Source organism: Cheilinus undulatus, linkage group 18 (assembly GCF_018320785.1).
Source record: "Cheilinus undulatus linkage group 18, ASM1832078v1, whole genome shotgun sequence".
In the NCBI taxonomy this organism is placed as follows: Eukaryota; Metazoa; Chordata; class Actinopteri; order Labriformes; family Labridae; genus Cheilinus; species Cheilinus undulatus.
In genome coordinates this window covers 34,380,034-34,400,867 of record NC_054882.1, presented here as the reverse complement: position 1 = coordinate 34,400,867, position 20,834 = coordinate 34,380,034, and the positions used below count along the sequence as shown (strand labels likewise).

General features: G+C 39.1%; 2 protein-coding genes across 2 annotated transcripts; both read left to right on the top strand.

Annotated features, from left to right (window-relative positions):
• Positions 1-4,378: 4,378 nt before the first annotated feature.
• On the top strand, positions 4,379-11,504 carry tmem151bb (transmembrane protein 151Bb). The gene is made up of 2 exons (XM_041813390.1): positions 4,379-4,656; positions 10,107-11,504. The coding sequence occupies exons 1-2, from the start codon at positions 4,579-4,581 to the stop codon at positions 11,502-11,504; spliced, it is 1,476 nt and encodes a 491-aa protein (XP_041669324.1). The 5' UTR covers positions 4,379-4,578.
• Positions 11,505-16,430: 4,926 nt separating this feature from the next.
• Positions 16,431-20,315, top strand: mtres1 (mitochondrial transcription rescue factor 1). Its single transcript, XM_041813140.1, has 4 exons — positions 16,431-16,492; positions 18,930-19,374; positions 19,620-19,692; positions 19,786-20,315. Exons 2-4 carry the CDS (start codon positions 18,950-18,952, stop codon positions 19,966-19,968), a joined length of 681 nt encoding a protein of 226 aa, XP_041669074.1. The 5' UTR covers positions 16,431-16,492; positions 18,930-18,949; the 3' UTR covers positions 19,969-20,315.
• Positions 20,316-20,834: the final 519 nt, after the last annotated feature.

The following is a 20,834-nucleotide window of genomic DNA, read 5'->3' as shown; positions in this document are numbered from 1 at the left end:
CCCTTTAAGAACCGGTGAAGCATCCTTAAGAGGAAGTTATATGATGGTGGACGACAGTTTACCTCAGAACAGCTCTGGGAGGCAATTCTGGCATCCTCAAAGGAAATACAGACAGAAACTATACATGGACTATTCAAGTTTAATGGATGACAGTTGTTAAAGTGCTATCTAAGAAAGGCTCCTATTTTAATATGTAATTTGGTCTGTAAAGATGTTAAGCTTTAAAGTAAAAGACATTACCCCACTGCAAAAAAAAAAAAAAAAAAAAAGAAAGAAAAAAGAAAAAGAAAAAGAAAAAAATGCAATAGATTTCTGTTCAGAATCCTTTAGAAACTGGTGTGTTTTTAAACTCTGTTTTGCATAATAATTTAAGGAATAAAAACTAACTGCTAATTATGCAGACCTTAAGTAAAAATAACAAAAACAGTATGCATAATAATTTGGAACAAAGTGTAAAAACTTGAATTATCTTCTTTTTCTTTAAGGGTACCCTTCGTCATCAGAAAAGGAGGCCGTGGGAGAAAGAGTGAACATTTTCTATGAAACAGTTCCAGGAGGATTGATCAACGAGAGGAAGCAGTTTGGCTGAAGATCCTGATGTCTTACATGTGTTTCATAAGACTCTGCTCAGTTTTTACATACGGTATCACAGGCTGGTAGCCAGCCCAGTGGGGGAGGGGTTCTTTCTCCAGAAAAAGGTGGACTTTTTCTTGTGTCCCCTCATTTTTTAAAAATTGTTTTGAGTTTTAAATTACATATAGCCGTGATGTACTATTTTGTCTTACATGCAGAAGTTCTTCACACAATCAGTAAAGGATGTAAAATTTTTAAAAAGTGGTGCTTTTAATGATATCAGGACTTCTGTTTAGTGGATCAGTGGCTCTCCACTGGTGGTTCTGGACCCAGAGGTGGGTCATGGAGCTGTTTCCAGTAGGTCACAAAATTATTGAACAAAAAGTCCTGAGCTGATACACATCCATGTATTTCACTTTCTTCCATTTTGTCACAGTTTATACACTATATTGCCAAAGGTATTCGCTCACCTGCCTTGAATCACATATGAACTTAAGTGACATCCCATTCTTAATCCATAGGGTTTAATATGATGTTGGTCCACCCTTTGCAGCTATAACAGCTTCAACTCTTCTGGGAAGGCTTTCCACAAGGTTTGGGAGTGTGTTTATGGGAATTTTTGACCATTCTTCCTGAAGCGCATTTGTGAGATCACACACTGATGTTGGATGAGAAGGCCTGGCCCCCTGTCTCTGCTCTAATTCATCCCAAAGGTGTTCTATCAGGTTGAGGTCAGGACTCCGTGCAGGCCGGTCAAGTTGATCCACACCAAACTCTCCCATCCATGTCTTTATGGACCTTGCTTTGTGCACTGGTGCACAGTCATGTTGGAACAGGAAGGGGCCATCCCCAAACTGTTCCCACAAAGTTGGGAGCATGGAATTGTCCAAAATCTCTTATGCTGAAGCATTCAGAGTTCCTTTCATTGGAACTAAGGGGCCAAGCCCAGCTCCTGAAAAACAACCCCACACCATAATCCCCCCTCCACCTGACTTTACACTTGGCACAACGCAGTCAAACAAGTTCCATTATGCCAAACCCAGACTCGTCCATCGGATTGCCAGATGGAGAAAAGCGATTCATCACTCCAGAGAACGTGTCTCTACAGCTCTACAGTCCAGTGGTGGTGTGCTTTACACCACTCCATCCGATGCTGTGCATTTCACTTGGTGATGTTTGGCTTGGATGCAGCTGCTTGGCCATGGAAACCTTTCCATGAAGCTCTCTATGCACTGTTCTTGAGCTAATCTGAAGGCCACATGAAGTTTGGAGGTCTGTAGCGATTGACTCTGCAGAAAGTTGGTGACCTCTGCGCACTATGTGCCTCAGCATCTGCTGACCCCGCTCCGTCATTTTATGTGGCCTACCACTTTGTGGCTGAGTTGCAATCACTTCCACTTTGTTATAATACCACTGACAGCTGACTGTGGAATATTTAGGAGCGAGGAAATTTCAGGACTGGACTTGTTGCACAGGTGGCATCCTATCACAGTACCACACTGGAATTCACTGAGCTCCTGAGAGCGACCCATTCTTTCACAAATGTTTGCAGAAACAGTCTGCATGCCTAGGTGCTTGATTTTATACACCTGTGGCCATGGAAGTGATTGGAACACCTGCTTTCAGTTATTTGGATGGGTGAGTGAATACTTTGGCAATATAGTGCATATTTTTTGAGACCAAGTTATTTATCTTGCTGTCATGGGATACAAGCTGGGGTAAAGCTGGTGATGAAAATCTGTTTATTTTTCATGATCTCTAGAAACTTACATGTTCTCACACGAAACAGATTGAAATAAAATGTATGCATGCATGTCCCTCCAAGGCTTCCATACTGATGTACATTTGCTTTGTCCTGTCTCTCTATACAGTTATACTCCTGTTCCCTCTAATGCCCAAACTGCAGCATTTTACTAACAATCAATATGAGTGGTTGAAAATTCTTGCAAATTTCTGTCATGATTTCTAATCATAGTGGTCCTAAGGCTAGAATAGTTGAGATCAATTGGTGGAGATGCTTCTTTTTGTTAGAGTAGTTGAGAAATATTAGCTTTTGTTATTCAAAAGGGACACATTTGTTTACAAAATACTTTAATTCTGGACCTCTGGCTGTAACTGATGATTCATTTAAATCCAGCAAGTCCCCTTGGCTCTGGGTTTGTATCATTGTTAAAAAAGTCCTTCCCCACAAAATGTTACTTGCAGAACTAAACTAACAAACTTCCAAAGTAATGTTGACTTTCTGGGACTTTAAAATGGTTATTAGGAAGATTTTGCTTTTTTAAAGACCTTGTATATGTAAATCTGCCCTGAATTTCATATGATTTTGATATTTGATGGAGTGTGATTCATTACATAAAAGCCGAATTACTCAAAACATCAATATTTTTCATAGTATTTTTAATAATGTTCACGCTGTTTATGTTGTGTTTCATATTATTCATTGCTCCATTCACAAACCGTTGCCATACTAACTTTACTTCCAGAGGTATAAATCTCTGTCACAGGTCTGCTGCAGGATTAGGATTTTATGAAAAAATATTTCAATAAGGCAGCTGTTTATTCTTAGTTATTTACAGGAATAATAGAGACAAGTGTAGGTAATCAGGGGCAAGGCAGACACAGAAAGAAGGAGCAGGACCTGGAAGACAGAGACAAGGTTTAGTAGGTGATTCTTACCTAAATTCATTATTCCTCAATACATTAGCCCCCAGCCTGGTGTCTGGGACCCCCAGGCGGGGTGTCAAATATTTCAGGTGGGGTGTGAGTCTGTCTGCTCTGAGGTTGTTAGTATTTAATTGGACTTTACTAAGATCATGGCAAAAAAACAAACAAACAAACAAACAAAAAAAACCCATATAGACATATTTCCTTTGGGGTTTGTCCATTTACAATTAAAATTGATGCTGATTTTTGACAGTATTCTATTACTTTTAATTTCATGTGGGTCTTGGGGCTGGGGCTTTGCTTCCTTAGATACCATACTGTGTTACGTTCATAGGTCAGAAAATATTGGGACTCCTGTCATGCTGAAGCATGCCAGATAAACTGTTTCATATATCCATTGTATAGGATATTAGCTCCCAACCGGGGGTCCAGGACCCCTTGGGACCCCTGTGGTCTTAAAACACTGCTTTTCTCTTATGCCTTTGACTGTTAGATAAAGTAAAATATATTAACATTTTGCCTGTGTACTCTAAGGAGCACACATGACTTGCACTGTACGTGGGTGTGTGTGTGTGTGTGTGTGTTGGTGTGTGGGGGGCAAGTGCTAAAACTCACTTCTGCATTTTAGGACTCATTCCTGCATCACTCTATTCCCCATCTGCATCCTGACATGTAAATGATTTAGAATGTGTAATGCTTGGTAAAATGTAAATTGAAAATATTTGCAACATTTTGGGAAATTTTCACAAATGGGAGGGGGGGGGGGGGTTTCTCCTGTTGAGTAGAAAGCGTGACAACTAACCCCGGTCTCCCCTAAGTTTTAGAGCGGACTTTCCCTTTAAAAAACAGATTTGTGCATCTCCATCTCACCGTGCACCTGCTTCAGCCAGCACGGTGAGAAACGAGCTTCCACAGCTCGGCACAACCCTCCAGCGGAACCGTCACCTCCTGCATTCAGACACAAACACAGCGGGCTCAGAGGGGCAGGACATGCTCTGGTTGTAGAGACTACCGGCTAATAATCTCCCATCATGTTACTGCGGCACTGACTGCTAACAGACGGCAGGATGCGGGCTTCCCAATAGACACCCACCCGCTTTTTTTTTTATTTCTCAGCCACAGGAAGGATCCCTTTGACTGGAGCTGCACCGACCAACATGCCTCCGTCGCCTCGTCTCGGGTTTTTCTCAGGGTGGAGTGCCTCTAAATGTTAGCAGATGTAACACGCCAGGCAAGGAGCTCGTCTTGCTTGAGGGACTCTGCAGAGCAAGGTAGTGAAATCTCTTCCTCTTCCTACTCCACGCCCTGTCATTATCATCAATAGCTGCCCTGGCAACCATGTCCCCCCCAGCATCGGCTGCGACAGCGAGTGAAAGCAGCACCACCACTGTTTTCGAGGAGGACACCAGAGAGGAGGTATTATTATATATCTCACAGGAGAGACAGCGTCTTGTGTATTGATGTGTTTGTGGGATCTTGGCGCAGGGCTCGTATAGATCCCTGTGCACACTGAGCAGAGTCTAACACACTGCAGGGGATCTTATTTACCAGAGATTTACCAAAAGACTCCATGGTTACAGCTCCACATGAAGAAAATCTGTAATCCTGACACCTGCATGAACAATTTCACAGGAAAATGGTTTACACCTGATTGGCAATATCTGTGTACCTGCCTTAAATCTATCATCTACTGCATGAGCTAGCATGATTTAATCTAAATATCTTCCTAGCACTGAACTGCAAAATGACATGCAATATCCACAGAGCTGATCAACTCCCGAGTTACCCTCAGCTTGCACACTGACTGTCTGGGAACCACAGGGAGTATCTAATGTAAGAGTGTTACTAATATGGCTGCATGACCTGCTCAAGTGCAATCTAGTTTAAGTCTGTTGTGCTTGAGATGGTGAAGCTGCATGGATCAATCTCAATCACAAATCAGAAGCTTTATTGACAAGCTGGCTTACACACATAAGCAATTTGTCTTAGTATTTTGGTCTAAAGCAAGGGTTCTCAACATTGGGGTTGAGACACCATTTGGGGTCACCAGAAACTGAGAGGGGGTCTCCAGATGCCTTTAAAAAAACTAAGAACATTTTTGAAATAAACTGTTGCCACTTTACACCAATTTTGCCCAGTTGCAACTAATTTTTATCACTTTTTTTGACCAATTTTGCCAATTTTAACATATTTTTGCAACTTAAAACAATTTTTTGTCACATTTAAACCCTTTTCACCATTTTCTCTGCCCGTTTTTGCCACTTCTAACCAAATTTTGCAACTCTCTGCCTATTGTTGGCTCTATTAGCACATTATTGCCACTACTGACCTCTTTTAGCACTTTTTAGGCCACATTTCACAATTTGAAAAGCCCATTTTTGCCAGTTTCTGACTATGTCTGCCTCAGCTAACCCCTTTTTTGCCAGTTTTTATCAATTTTCATCCCAATTCACCAAATCCCCACCTATTTTTGCCACTTCAACGCCATTCAGCCACTTTTGAATCCCCTTTTACCACTTAATATGCTCATTTTTGTCACTTTAACCAATTTTTTGCCATTTTTTGGTTATTTTGTGTCACTTTTATGTAATTGTTGGCATTTCTAACCCATTTCTGCTACTTTTAAAATCTAATTTCACCAACCTTCTCACCATTTTTGCCGATATTAACCCATTTTAGCTATTTTTAACATATTTTATTTCTGTTTTTAATTTACGTGGCTGTGTTCAGCCACCTTCAGGTACAGTGGGGATCCCCAGTCTCTGTCACTTTTATTTTAAGGTTGAGAACCCCTGGTCTAAAGTGAACTAATGCCAAAAAACATGGAAAAAAAAGCTTAAAATCAACATGAAAAAACCTAAACTAATTGGAAGGTGAGTTAAATTTACAGGTTTTGTAGGAATGTGCAAGATATTTCAAAGAGAGTGCAAAAATGTGCAGAAAGAAATAGGGCTGGGCAATATATTGAGTTTTTAAGATTTACTAATATATTTTCAAACAAGAATATCGGAAGACAGTATAGTTTATTTTTGTAGAGTTTATTTGTAGGGGTGTAACTGTATTTTTATTCAACCTAAACTTTCATGGTTTGGATGTCACATGACAAATAAGTGTGAATGGAGGAAAAAGAGAAACATAGATGGCCTCCACATGGTATCCACACCCCAGCCCAGGTGGCAGAAATGCTTGGGACTGTGTAAAACAGAAAACACAAAGAAACAGAACAAAACACATGGAGAAGAAATATTACATGTAGAAGCATCTACAAAGAAGACACGGCAAAGACAACTTCTCTGTGCTGTTTGTAAAAAGCCACTGGACGTGAAAGCAAAAAGGGTAGAAGAAATTACAGATACTAATACATTTTAAAGGCTACATGCAGATATGATGCACATCTCCTGGGCCGAAACGAAGATCCAGGCATTTTGGGAATGCCTTGGATGCTGTGATCAAATATATGTCTGTGAATGGTCAGGTGGGAGCATGGGAGTGTGGAGCAGTTTACCTACCTTGGCATTGTAATCCATCAGTGTGCTAACTTGGAGGCTGAGCTCAACTGCAGACTTGGCCTTTACATAGGGTGATGGGTTCACTGGGTAATGTGGTGTGGCGCTCCCAGTATCTGAGCATGCGCACGAACATCAGTCTTTCAGTTCTTGGTCCTGATCTGAGGCCACTGACTGATGGCCAGAGATTGTGGCTTTACTCCTTTGTGATGACTTCTCTTTGGCACATTTTTGGATGTTGTTGGCAAAACCATGTGTCTAATGCTGACGTGCCCAGGAAAGCCTGGATGAGAAGAGTCAGCTGCTGGATACTGTGCTTCTACTGTTGCCTGGCACATTTTCCCTGGCCTGATCCATTTACATGATTTATGTGGGCGGTGGCGTGAGTCATGGAGGGGTCAGCTGGGAGGATACCTGGAGAGATGTGGCGTGGGCCTGGCAGAGGCCTGGATGATGGCCATCAGGAGGCCAGAGAAGGGCCAAGGTTGATGCAGCGAAATGCCAAACCAGCATAAGCCCCCATACCTGACCTGACCTTAGGATAAACTGCAGTTGAGGAGCCCAGTTTCACTTATGTGATAGGAGTCTTTAAACCTTGTCACAATGTCCCTTCCTTTTTACATAGAGCAGTCTGCTGTCTGTTAGTGGCTCACATGAACATTGATTTAGCACGAATAACCTTACACCAGCTGTTCTTTAACAACTATGTAGCCCATACTTAGAAAATCAGAAATATGATACATTGCTCCAGGATGCACCTATTTTTTTTATTTTTTTTTTGCCTTTTTCCCATCGCATTTATTTTATAGCTCCAAATCAGGAGATACTATTTTAACAATGTATTTATCAAGAAAAAAATATTGATTCCTTCAATGGAGAGATAGAATACAGATGGAGACTGACTGGACAGGAGGGAAAGGCGCCATAGACGGGATTTAAATGGAGGTTGCCCTCTTACAAGACAATGACCTCTCTACATGGGGCACACAGACGTAATTATTAGGTTATCAGTGGCACCATGTTGCCTTTTATTTTGCACCATTTTGTTTCGCGCTCTTTTTTGCCTAATTTCCAATATTCTGCAGACTTAACCAACTATCACGTCAAGTTTTAAACACATAAGATGGAAAGAACTGTAACTGTCACTACTGCCAGTCTAAAATAATAAATAAGAGAAACTTAGAAATATACATTTGGGACTTCCTTTTTACCCATTGAACTGAACCCTCTACTAAACCGTTACCCCAAACCTAAGGTATGAACAGGACCGTGACCTCTGAACCGTTACAACCCTATTATATTGCATTAAAATAACACTAAGTTTCTTATATTTCATCTGGCAATTGTTGAATGCATAGTTGAATGAGTTTTTTTAGATGGAACAATAGATGTCTGACCTAATGCTCAATGAAAGGTTGTTCACAGTAAGTAATACAATAATATGTATTTTGACCACAAGATAATCTGAATAACTGTCAAAAAAGAGACTTGTGTTTTTCTACACTATTTAAGAAGCATTTGTATTATTAGTAAAAATCAAATTATAATGATACCACAGCTACAAAGATAGAACTCCCAGGAATATTGGGCTATTTATTGTTTTTGATGATTAAAAATTTCAAGGAAACTCCAGCACAGTGCCAAAATCGAACAAATATGTTGACAGCATATTTGCAAATAGACTGAGCTTTCTCTCTTTTGGTCACAGATATGACTGAGCTGTTGGTTTTGATGCCACCAATCATTAAAATAATGGAGATTTTATCATTTTGAAACAAATGGTATTTAAACCCTGCAAAGCAGGTGGATTGGCCACATTCACTCTCTGCCATCAGGCAGATCCAGCTTGCAAATAATAGTACTGGAACTGGACAAGATTTCTTCATTTAAAGAAGAGCAAAGACTTGTGATAAAAGCTTTTCTTGGTGTAAAAGAAGTTTTGCTCTTCTCCTGACTAGCTTCAGCATGAGTTTAATTTTACCAGCTAGCTCCACTGACAGTGAAAAGTTATGTACTGACATGACAAACAGCTTTCTGCTGAGTTTATATTATGTAGTTTATTCCACATGCCTGCTAAGTCATATTTATTTTGTTGCTCTGATTGGCTTGTAATGAATGTGATGGGCAGAATGTTAGTCCAGTCACACCAGAGCTTATTTTTAAAGATTCTACTGGTGTTGTAGTCCTCGAGAACGGTCTTGGTCTTGAGATCAGTCTTAAGACCCCTTTTTGAATGTCTTGGTCTTGTCTAGGACTCAAGAGCATTTTTACTTGGTCTTGTCTTGGTCTCGGATTAGCCGGGCATTCTATCAAGACCAGTCTAGACCAACGCTGATCTATTCTTCAACTTCATTAATGTGATAATAAGGAGAAGAACTTGCTAAAACAACAAATAGCTACACCTGCAAAAACTCGGACATCAAACCATCTTATTTCTTGTCAGAAATACCTCTGAACACTTACTTAGGCCTTATTCACCTGGCAAATCTAGATAAACATCTCATTTTCAGATATTTAAAATAATTCAGGACTTGTCAGTGGCTTTTAAATACATATAAGGATTTTTTTAATTAACTAATTTGTTAAGATTTGAGATTTTTGCATGTTGTGCTTTGAAAGAGCTGCAGACACCTTGTTTTTATCTGTCAAATTTATTAAAAAGAAAACTAAAATTAAAGAGAGAATGCTTTCTAACGGTTCAACCTTGTCATGTTTCTTAAACTAGATTTTTATGGTCTTGGTCTTGGTCTTGGTCTTGACTCGATCTCGTCCCCCGGTTGTCTTGGTCTTGGGCAAGTCTTGGTCTCAGATAGTGTGGTCTCGAGTACAACACTAGATTCTACCATTCCCAAACGTCATCAAGGGGTCATTGCCCAGATGGATGCGAAACGTATCCAGTACCATTGATAAGAAAACAGTCTATCTGCTGTGTCAGGTTAATGGTTTTTGATAGTAGTTAGTAAATACTGTGCACTGCTTTTGTATAATTAAGGTGGTGTGTAGGAGTTTAAAGTTGAAAATGAAACATAGTCTGATATTGGGTGTCTAGGGTCTCTATTTATGTTGCAGTGGGATTAAACCTCAGTAGGGTTTTATTTTCACTACAAGCATTTAATAGTTTAGAATTCTAAGATTGTAACAACCATTTATTTCTTTACAGCATCAACATATATCTACATTGTGCATTACCATTCAGCTAAAAATGTTACAATATAATTTTTGGTCTATACTGCCCAGCCCTTATATGAAATACAGAGCAAACTGATCAAACACTAAACAAAACGATCATTAAAGTAAGTTTTAACCCATGAATTAAACTGTTTTTATAACTCTTTGTTTAATTGTTCTTTGACTCAACAGCAAAGACCCCTGAAGCAGTCTCTGAGCAAGTCACTGTGCCGGGAGAGTTTTTGGAAATGCCTGCTGCTGTCTGTTCTCATGTACGGCTGCATGGGAGCCATGGTTTGGTGTCATGTCACCAAGGTGACCCGCTTCACCTTTGACAGGAAATCCATGATGTACCATGACAGCCCCTGCTCTGACGGCTATATCTACATCCCTCTGGCCCTACTGGGCATGCTCTACTTGGTCTATCTTGTGGAGTGCTGGCACTGTCATGTGAAGAATGAGCTGCAGCACAAAGTGGATGTGGAGGGCATCTACGAACGCATCCAAAGAATGCAGCAGGCCAAACCGTGCATCTGGTGGAAAGCCATCAGCTATCACTACGTCCGAAGAACACGACAAGTCACACGCTACCGTAATGGAGACGCTTACACAAGTACCCAGGTATACCATGAACGGGTCAACACACATGTGGCAGAGGCTGAATTTGACTACAGTCATTGTGGTGTGAAAGATGTTTCAAAGCAGCTGCTGGGCTTGGAAAAGTCGGCACTCACAAAGATGCGCTTCACCAAGTGCTTCAGCTTTGCCAACGTAGAGTCTGAGAACTCCTACCTAACACAGCGAGCGAGGTTCTTCACTGATAATGAAGGTCTGGATGACTACATGGAAGCGAGGGAGGGCATGCACCTGAAGAATATCGACCTGAAGGAGTACGTCATGGTGATGTCTGACCCAGAGAAACACCCCTGGTATCTGTCTCATTACGTCTTCTGGTTTGCCTCATTCCTCACGTTCTCCTGGCCTCTCAGAGTGTTCACAGAGTATCACACTGCCTACGTCCACTACCGCGTAGAGAAGCTCTTTGGGCACGATTACCTCCCTGTGACACCATGTGAAGACCGGCCATATTGGCGTCGCATCCCTCGTGTTAACACCATTGACAGTACAGAACTGGAGTGGCACATTAGATCCAACCAGCAGCTGGTGCCCAGTTACTCTGAGGCCGGTCTGATGGACCTGGCTCAGTGCCCGTCCAGTTTCAGCGGGATACGTCAGAATTGTGAGCGGTGCCACAGAGCCATCAGCTGCTCCTCCGTGTTTTCCAGGAGCGCCCTCAGCATCTGTACCGGTGCCAGCTCCCGCATCCCCTTCAGCGGCAGTCGCTTCTCCTTGGCGAGACGCTACGGCTCACAGCGCAGCTTTTTCTGGAGGAGCGGGAGCTTGGATGACCAGGAGAGTCCCAGTGAAAACACCCGCTGCCTCTCAGAGCGCCTCACCACAGACGATGAGGAACCTCCAGACTATGAGGATGCACTTTGCTACCCAGTGCTCATTGTGCACTGCAGCGAGAATTGCCACAACCACAGATCATTTCACAGAAATGGCTCCTGTGTGGAGACTTCCTTATGACTATGCAGTCACTGACACAACAGTTGTATCTCTGTAGCATAAAATCCGTTTGCACATTAGAGGCAGATTGTGTAATGAGTCTTAATGTGAGATACACAGATTTGGGCTGTGCTGTCTGAAACAAATGCCTGAAGTCTGAATGTGTGAATCACCAAAGCAATAACAGTGATAAGTGAATTGAGAGCAAAGCAACACAAGTAGTTGGATACAAATAGAAACATTTATCTGCCTGGCTTGCAATGAAAACCAAGCAGACAAAGACTGTTACAACGTTCATCATTGCCATAGCTCTTAAGATCTCATAAGTACCATTTAGATGAAAGTGAAACCGAAGCTGCAGTTACCTCATAAGACCTTTCAGAGGCCACGGACAAGACGGGCAGGTTTAATCATCTCATTTATTCTGTGAAACGCCAGTGTCACAAAAAGCTGAGCAGTCAAATGAAGCAGGAGCTGTTTCTGAGGTAGATGTGTTCAACCTTTTCTTTTATTGCAGCAATAACTGTGAAAATAAATACCATCCACTCACAGGAAACATATCACAGAGATGCTTTTGGAGAGAAATTATCTAATGGATACTCTCACAATCAGTGGTGATTGAATTTTCTCATTTCAAATAGAAAAGTTGTAAATTAACTTTGTTCATGTACATACATTTTTCTTATTTCATGACTCATTTATTTCTACCTGAGTAAAAATGTTCACATTTGTCATTTGACAACTGTAGAAAACATTCACTTTTAGTGTTGGTTTTTAGTGACACAAAGAGGTTGAAAATCAAGGACTGTTTGAATGAAGTTGACACATGGATAGACACATATACCACTGAAAGAGTGTTAGGGCCACACGTCACTAAAAAAATAGAAAAAGAGAGCAGTCATCTCTGTTGCTCCTTTCCTGCATGTCATTCCCTGCTCTCTCTGTCCACTGTCCTGTGTCTGTTAAGGGAACCCTGCATATCAACGCATACAGTTCCTATTAAAAGTATTCACCTCCTTGGATCTCTTACCCTTTAACTGATTTTATAAATTAATCATCATCAATATAATTTGACTTTTTTGGCAAGAAAAAGAAAATTCAAAAAAATCTCTTTAATGTCAAAGTGGAAACAGATTTCTACAAAGTAATGCCACTTAAATGAAAATATGTAGGTGCATACATATTCTCCCACTTTAAAATGACTGACCTAATTCAGCAGAGTACCAGCCAACTGGTGCTAGTAGTCTCACAATTAATGACATGGGGATCCCCTGAGTGCGGTGAAAGTGTCTCAAGTGTTTGTAGTAAAAGAACATCTTTGTCAGTCACTGGTGAATCAGTATTCCTGGCTACAATTACACCATGAAGACAAAAGAACACGTCAAGCAACTCAGAGACAGGTTATTGAAAAGTTTATGTCAGGGGATGGATACAAAATTAAATTCCAAGGCAGTGAACATCCCCAAGGGTTCAGTTAAATCCATCATCAAGGAATGGCAGGAATATGGCACATGTACTTATCTGCCTAGGTTGTGAGAGAGACTACAGAGACACCTATGACTACTCTGAGGGAGTTACAAGCACAGTGCTGGCAGCATCATGCTGTGGGGATGCTTCTTGGCAGTCGGCCCTGCAAGGCTTGTAAAGAGGGTAGAGGGTCAAATCAGTGCAGCAAAATGAAGGAAAGTTCCTGGAGGACAATCTTATTTAGTTTGCAAGAGAACTGCAGTTGGAATAAAATGTATTATTATTATTATCAAGCAAGACAATGACCTGAAGCATAGAGTGAAAGCTACACAGACAGCAAGGTGAAAGTTCTGGAGTGGCAGAGTCAAAGCCCAGACCTCTATCCAATAGAGAAAAGCCAAATTATATTGACTGTGATTGATTTATAAAATCAATTAAAGGGTAAAACATCCAAGGGGTTGAATACTTTATAGAGGCACCCTATATACCGTATTGGATTAACCTTAGTGTCTTTTATATACAGGGGCGGAGCTAGAAGGGTTAAATATTCAGGGCTTGACCCAAACTTAGGATCTAGGGACATGCTACCCTAGAAATGTTTGCTTATCAGGGAATTATATGAACTAGTTTAAAGCAATTAATGCCAAAATATATGGTAAAATTATACGGTTCCAAATAGAAAACAATATTAAGAGCCAACATCATTTTTAATATCTATTTGATCTCAAATTGACCTCATCATTCTGAAACCATAATACTTGTTTAAATATTTTTCTTTAACCTCTGCCTCCTTAAAAAGGACAGAAATAATCTGGTGAATGTTTCTTAAGGTAGCATATTTTAGTTTGAGCATGAATATAGAGCAAAGTTTAGAGCAAAATGCATGGTGTCAGATATAGATTTATTCATGAATATTCAGAAATTGTTGATATTTTGCACATTTAATATATATATTTTTTACTTTCTTAGAAGTGCACGAATAGTAGCCACACTTATTTTGTTTTCCTTCAAAAAGGAAATTTCCATGCTGTAATCAGCAGGGTCCATTTCTTTACCCTCTATTTCTTTTTGCATTCATCTGTCACAACAGTCAGCAGTAACATACTTTTTACCGACCCCAAAAACTGGGGGATTTTGAGAAACAGTAAAAAAAGACAAAAAACTCTGAGTCGCCCCAGCTCCCCCAAAGAAACACATTACATTTCTACATTTTGAAAAGTAAAAAATAAAAAAAAACAAATGTAGGCTCCCACTCTGGTGCAATGCAAGTGCAGTTTTAGTAAGGAAGAGAATAGGGAGAACAATGGTAGCCTACATGTGCATCCATTTTTTCTAATCTCCTCAAATTGTTGAAATGTGGTGTTTCTTGTACAACATACATATAAAAGACACTATTCTTTAACCAATAAGATTAACATGCCTTTATATGCAGGGTCTTCTTTAATAATATTGATGATGCATCGTCACAGTCATGGTATCCTCAAGGAAATTAAATAAGACAAAATAAGAAAACCTTTTACCATGGGGGTGGTAGCAGCATAGTGACTATTGTCTACACACCCCTAAGTACAGAGGCTGTTGTCCTGGAAGCTGGAGGTCCAGGTTCACTTGTGGCCTGTGGCTGCTTTTTCCATGTTATTCCCCATTGTCTCTCCCCGGTTTCCATTTCAATCAACTGTCCTGTCTATAATAAAGGCATTAAAGCCAAAAATGTAATCTTTAAAGAAACCTTTGACACAGGTGAGGTGTTTTGGAATGGGGCTTTTGCTTTATCTTTTTTACTTGACTTGAAAACAAAAGCAGCTACACTGTCTAGTCAAATGAGCCAGATTGTACATCATCTATTATTGATCGAGCAGGTTCATTTTGTCTTCAATGAGACTGTTTTTCTACCTACTGCCATGAGAAAACTTGCCGGCTACTGTGCTACAGAAACATCTATACGTCACTACATCAGTCCTGTGAAAAGACAAGGACGGGTTTACATTGACTCTCCATTCAGTTTCATGGATTTATCTGCAAAAAAGGGTCCTCTGGTCGTTAATTCCATGCTCATATTTGCATGATATCTCTCAGTGTTATAAACTATAACACATACCTGAATGTAAACCACCAGCATATATGATATACTGTGTACATTATGTGTGTAGTGAAGAATTAATGCTTCATTTTCCATCTGTAAAACAGTGATTACACTCTTGAATTTTCTCAATGAGTGACAGCATGACTCAACACATCAGCTCATTTTCCTGAAGAGACTTTGGATGATGATGTTTGATTTATACGGAGGATCACTCATCTTTGGAGTACAGTTTACAGGCAGTATATGCAAGGATGTAAATGCACTTGTGTTTTCACATGGACATCATACAGACTTTTTAATACGGTTTTTATAACATCTAACAGGTATTTACTATATGCATCCTGAAAGATAACATCTTGTTCTTACAGTGTTTCCATAATGTAGTGACACCAGTATTATGCACTTAAAGTGACACTAGACATTATGAAATGTAGTGAAGCTGAATGTTGATGTAAATTCTCTTAAAGAAAAACAATTTTGAAGCTGATATGTTGACACATACATGACTGATAAAATAATACACAACCAGTTAAAGCTTCTTGTAAAGTGTTAAAAATGTTCCTGTTGTCATTATAATCAAATGGGCTGTATAAAAAATAACTTGATTACCTTTTAAGTATGTATTCAACTTTATCTTATGCTGGAAAAATAAAAGGTGCAATAAATGTCTGGGTCAAAACATGTCTATTTTGAAACTTTTGCTGGCTGGGAACCTGAAACTTGTTAGAAATGGCAGCTGCTTCATGGAGAAACAGATTTTTAAAAAAACATACATGTAGATAATAATATGCTCCATGCCATTTATTTGATCAGGTTAAAAAGCTCCAGTGATTTGTCTTAGTCACTGTTGTTCCATGATGAGAAATCTGAGCCAAACGGAATAATAATTTACATTGTTAATAAAAGATAATAACTGATTAAAAGGCTTCTTCAAATTAAGTTTACATTTTTCTCTCTACTAACCCGCACATGTACTTTAAAACCCTTAAAAATATAGCAGATTATAAATTCATAATATATATGAAAGATTTTGCTAAAAATCTAGTTTTCAAATGACCTGAAGATGATTGTGAAATCTTTTCGACAATGACAAACAATTTTTAGAAAATAATATATGTAAATAGACAAGAAAAGCAATACCTCTTGTTTACCTTGATAACAAACCTTAAAAGCGTTGTCTCTAACATTTCAATACACTGCACTATACCACTATACAATGGTTATATATAATCATTAGAACTAACGGTGAAGTTTTAAGTTTTGTGCTTCAGTTTAAGAGAATACACTTCTGTACACTGCTGAGCTGAAAAGCTTTTCTCAGCACAACCTGGCCTTGCCATTGTCCTCACTTCTCCTCCAGCCCTGTAGGTGGCAGCACATTTATAAAAGCTGGTACACAACAATCCATAAACAAGGGGCAACGAAGTACAGCAACAAGCAATGAAAGGTTACTCCATAGGTAAGTGGGCTCCCAAATTGTTATTTTTTATTTCAGCTACTGCATTTTTAGCGTTTACAGTTATAAAAAAGTAGCGTTAACATCGTTTTTGATTAATGAACCCTGGAGAGTTGCACGTGCACTGCGGTAAGTCCACGATGATATTGAGGATAAGTCAAGCTAGTTAGCTGTACCTGCTTCAGCTTCGCTTTAATTTTTTTACCTTAAAAGCCAAACACCTTCAGGCAATGTCAGCCATCGAAAAGCTACTTAATTTTAAAAAGATGTTAAATTAAAAAGCAAAAGTGCTGCATTCTTGTATCGTCTGTGATTTGTTGTGGGATTTAGTAGAACAAGAACATCTAATCCGGAAATCGAAAAAACAAACATTCATTAAGAAATATTTAAGAAAGGAACAAGTTATTAGACACAGTTTCTTTCATTATTGTTATAGTTGTCCTATTAAATGTTTTCCTTTATGTTTTTGATTTGAATGATATGCAGTAGGAATGCAAACCTTTGCGTTAACATGTTTGGGCTTTTATTTTGAAAGTACATTTAGTTTTTGTTGGATTGTATTTCAAACTTTATAAACCAAAAAGTCTTATTCTGCCCTCCACAAAGTGGGCTTGGCAGTCAAGGTACTCAGAATTAAATTTGTAACTTTTAGTAACTAGATGTATTGTCGGAGTTTTTGATACTTAGACTGTTGAAATGATGTTCCATAGTGGATTTTTGACACTAGACACTCAGTGATGAAAAACTTAACTATAATAATAACAACAACAGTAATAATGATAACGTATATATTACTGTGTCTCTGTGAGCGCTATAAACAGCAATCTAACCACCTTCTGACGCTGAGCTCTGTAGTACACTGAATAAAGATCAGCTTCATTTTAAAGTAACTTTTCTTCTTAAATGAAATAAATTATCCTAAATTATCTAAACTAGCTGTAACTCAGACTTGTAACTCCAGTCATTATAAGACACTTTAAAGTTTAAGGAATGAGGATTACAAAGAGTATAAATTCAGATGAGTAAGATCTGTTGGTTCTGCTTAAAGCTACAGACTCAACTTAACAGATGAAGCATTATGGTTCACATAAACATGCATTTTCATACCCGCCATTACTGGTAATTAACTTCTTAAGCTGCTATCTGCTATAATATGCCAATAATATGAATATATGTAATCCTTAAATATTTACAATAATTTTAACAAAGTTGTTGCAAAAAAGGATGACAGGGAAACACTGTCTACATTGATTGCACAAATACATCCCAAACCAGCATATTTGTTCAATTCAAATGGTACCCAGGAGTTTTGGCAAAATTTGTTACTGAAATAAAAGTTATTGAGTTGTGTGTTTTAATTGAATCAGTCTGTTAAGCTGAACAGTTTGTTCTTAATTTTGTAAACAACCATTTTTAAAAAGTAAAAAGTTTTCTGTTTTTTTAAATCCAAACAATTGGCATAGTTATTCGGTTGCCTTACCTCTTCATGCTTAACCTAACATGACAGCTAGACTGCTTTATACATCCATTGCATTTCACATCCATCTGTGAAAGCTTCCGTACAAAGTTTTTGGGAAAGGCTGGACTTTTTAAAAACATATAGAAAAGGAATTGGCAGAGTGTTTTGTCTGTCACATTCATTACAGGCCAATCAGAATGACATGATGAAATAAGGTCGTAGACGTACAGCTCCAATTTAATCAGAAGTCATCAGATGGGCGGTGATGAATTTTTGAGACGTGGTTATGTAGTAAAGTAGTTACTGTATGTTATTACTGTACGTGCATACATTAATTCACAGTGGTGAATTGGCTGTGAAAAAACAGCTTTAGCAGATCGCCAATACATTCTATTTCTTCACGATCTGAGATCGTCTTATAGCACACCCCTACTCTTTGCTCTTGTTTTAATAAAGAAATGGGGCCCACTTCTGGCAGCTCTTTTATGCATTGGCTTACAGTACAACTAAACCCCGCCTGTAACTAATGCAAACTCGTGCTGAAACAGGTCAGGAGAAGAGGGAAACATTGGTTCCATTAGTAAAGCGTTCAGTGCTGTTCTGTGCTCATTATTTCATAAAGAAATGTGATCCAGTTCTGATAAAACTGTCAATAATGATTAGCTACGTCTGAGCTTAACGCTACACCTGCAGCAGCCATTGCTCTTGCCTTCCAGTGCAGCTAAACACCGCCTGTAGCTATCACCTTGTTCTCCTCAAATGATACTGATTGGTCAGAAAAGGCTCTATCTTTTCAGATTGGAGCTTTGCATGCTGAATTTGCCTGATTTCAAACATGTAATCAGGCCAATCCGTCTGCTTTGCAAGGTTACTTAATGCTTGTATGTTTTCTGATATTGAAAGCAATGATTTCTTTTGATTTTATTATTAAAATCAGTGACATTTCGGCATCATGCTGTAATTATCCATGTTGTTTTCTAGTGACTGGGTGAAGCGCCAACATGCAGAGTTTGGTAGTGCAGGCACTTGCTATGAGGCAGCTCGGCAGATTGAACCCCCGCCACCTCCTGGCTGCAGGGTACGGACAGAGACAGACCGAATGGTGCCCTAGGGCCATCCACACACGGCAGCTGTGGGGCTGCTCCGCTTATGCCGCACTTGGCTGTCACAGACCTTCTTTCTGTGGCAGAGACGCCGTTAGGGGTTGGTCCGTCCATCATCTGAGGTTGAAAAGCAACAAGAAGAAGGGTGCTGCTAGGACTGAACAGGAGGAAGAGGAGGAAGATGAAGAAGACCCTGAGGACAGTGATTATGAGGATGTTGATGAGAACCCAAATATACCAAAAGACTATAAAGACATGGAGATGTATGTGCAGACGTTTCGCTATGATGCCATCATGAAGGCTGGCATCGGCATGGCACGCAAGTAAGTAACTGTCTTTTTTTCATTACTAAATTTAAAGAAAAGGGTTAGACTGACAACTTTTCTAATCAATTTTATAACAAACATATCTTCATGCTGTTTAAGCTCAAAATGTTTTTTTTTTATTTTAAAATATATGTTTAATATGGTTTTAGCTGCCTGTCCCATCAGTAGCATTTAGTTGTTTTTAATGGAGTTGAAAGAAATGTATGACATCATCTTCAAGATCAACTTTTCTGTCTTGACAGTAAAATTGAAGACGCCTTCTATGACAACAAGCTGTGGTTAAATGGACAGAAACTTATCAAGAAAAGTAAAACGGTGAGTTACATTTGATAACAAGTTCTGTAAACCTGTCCAAAACTTGTCTTTTCACTTGTCCTCTTTCATTTTATTCTTTTGCTCTGCTTTCAGGTTAAAGTGGGGGACAAATTGGACCTGTTGCTGTCACAGGACAGAGAAAAGAACACTGTTACTTTAATGAGGGTAATCGTACGCAAAGTTTTCAGTGAAACCAGTCAAAAAGACAGGCATAAAGTTGCTCTAAGGCGCTGGAAATGTTTAGAGCTTCCTAAAGATGAAGCCTTTAAGCCATAAATGTGACTAGGACTGTATTGACTATGGTACCATTTACAAGGGACAACATGTGCAGAAATATCATGGATTTAGAACTTTTTTAACAACACAGTGTTAAATGGATTACAATGGTATTATGTAACAGTGACAGTGCCCATAGGTTACAGGATCCAAGAACTGAATTTTGCCATTATTTGTTATAAAGTGAATCAAAGGTTAGAGACATTTTGGCATTGCTGAAATAGATTTCTTAGTGGGTGTTTGAGATCAGCTGTAATGATCTTCAAGACAAATATGCCCAGTTGAAAAGTGCTAATTTTGACCACTGATGGACTCATTTTGCTTGCTGTTTATACTCCTGCATGAAATAAAATCCTTTATGCAAAGTTTGGATTTTCCACCAGTTCCACTGCCTCTACCTGTTAGTTTTTAGTGTGATTTGTGTTATGCAGGTACATGAGATAAACTTCAAAACATTAAAAAGTCACCACAGAACACAAACACGACAGTCGAGGCAACGGTAGAACAACAACTGCTGTGTTGTGAATGGTGTAATGGCTGGTTTTCTCAAGAGTTTGGTGGCTCTGAAGGGAGTTGTTTCTTTAACAGGGTTGGAAACTGGCGGGCCTCCTCCTCTTCCTAAATCAGTGCAGCCCATAAGTCATTTTCAACTTAAAAAAAAAAATTGTAACCATGAAGAAGACCCATACAAACTGTAATGAAAATGATGAAAGTAATATTTCCATGATTATCTTTAATGACCAGTGTATGTTTTGTTCTTTGCAAGAAATCAGAGGTTTATTTGACTCACTGTTTCTGTGAAACTCTGAGAAACACACTGATAAAAATTAATTATAAAAAAGATGTATAAATATTATATCCTAAAA

Excerpts from the sequence above, each read along its gene's own strand:
- tmem151bb (XM_041813390.1), top strand. The coding sequence starts at position 4,579 with ATGTCCCCCCCAGCATCGGCTGCGACAGCGAGTGAAAGCAGCACCACC. Across the intron at positions 4,657-10,106 it reads AGGAGGACACCAGAGAGGAG|CAAAGACCCCTGAAGCAGTC; the intron begins GTATTATTATAT and ends TTGACTCAACAG.
- mtres1 (XM_041813140.1), top strand. The coding sequence starts at position 18,950 with ATGCAGAGTTTGGTAGTGCAGGCACTTGCTATGAGGCAGCTCGGCAGA. Across the intron at positions 19,375-19,619 it reads GGCATCGGCATGGCACGCAA|TAAAATTGAAGACGCCTTCT; the intron begins GTAAGTAACTGT and ends CTGTCTTGACAG. Across the intron at positions 19,693-19,785 it reads TTATCAAGAAAAGTAAAACG|GTTAAAGTGGGGGACAAATT; the intron begins GTGAGTTACATT and ends CTCTGCTTTCAG.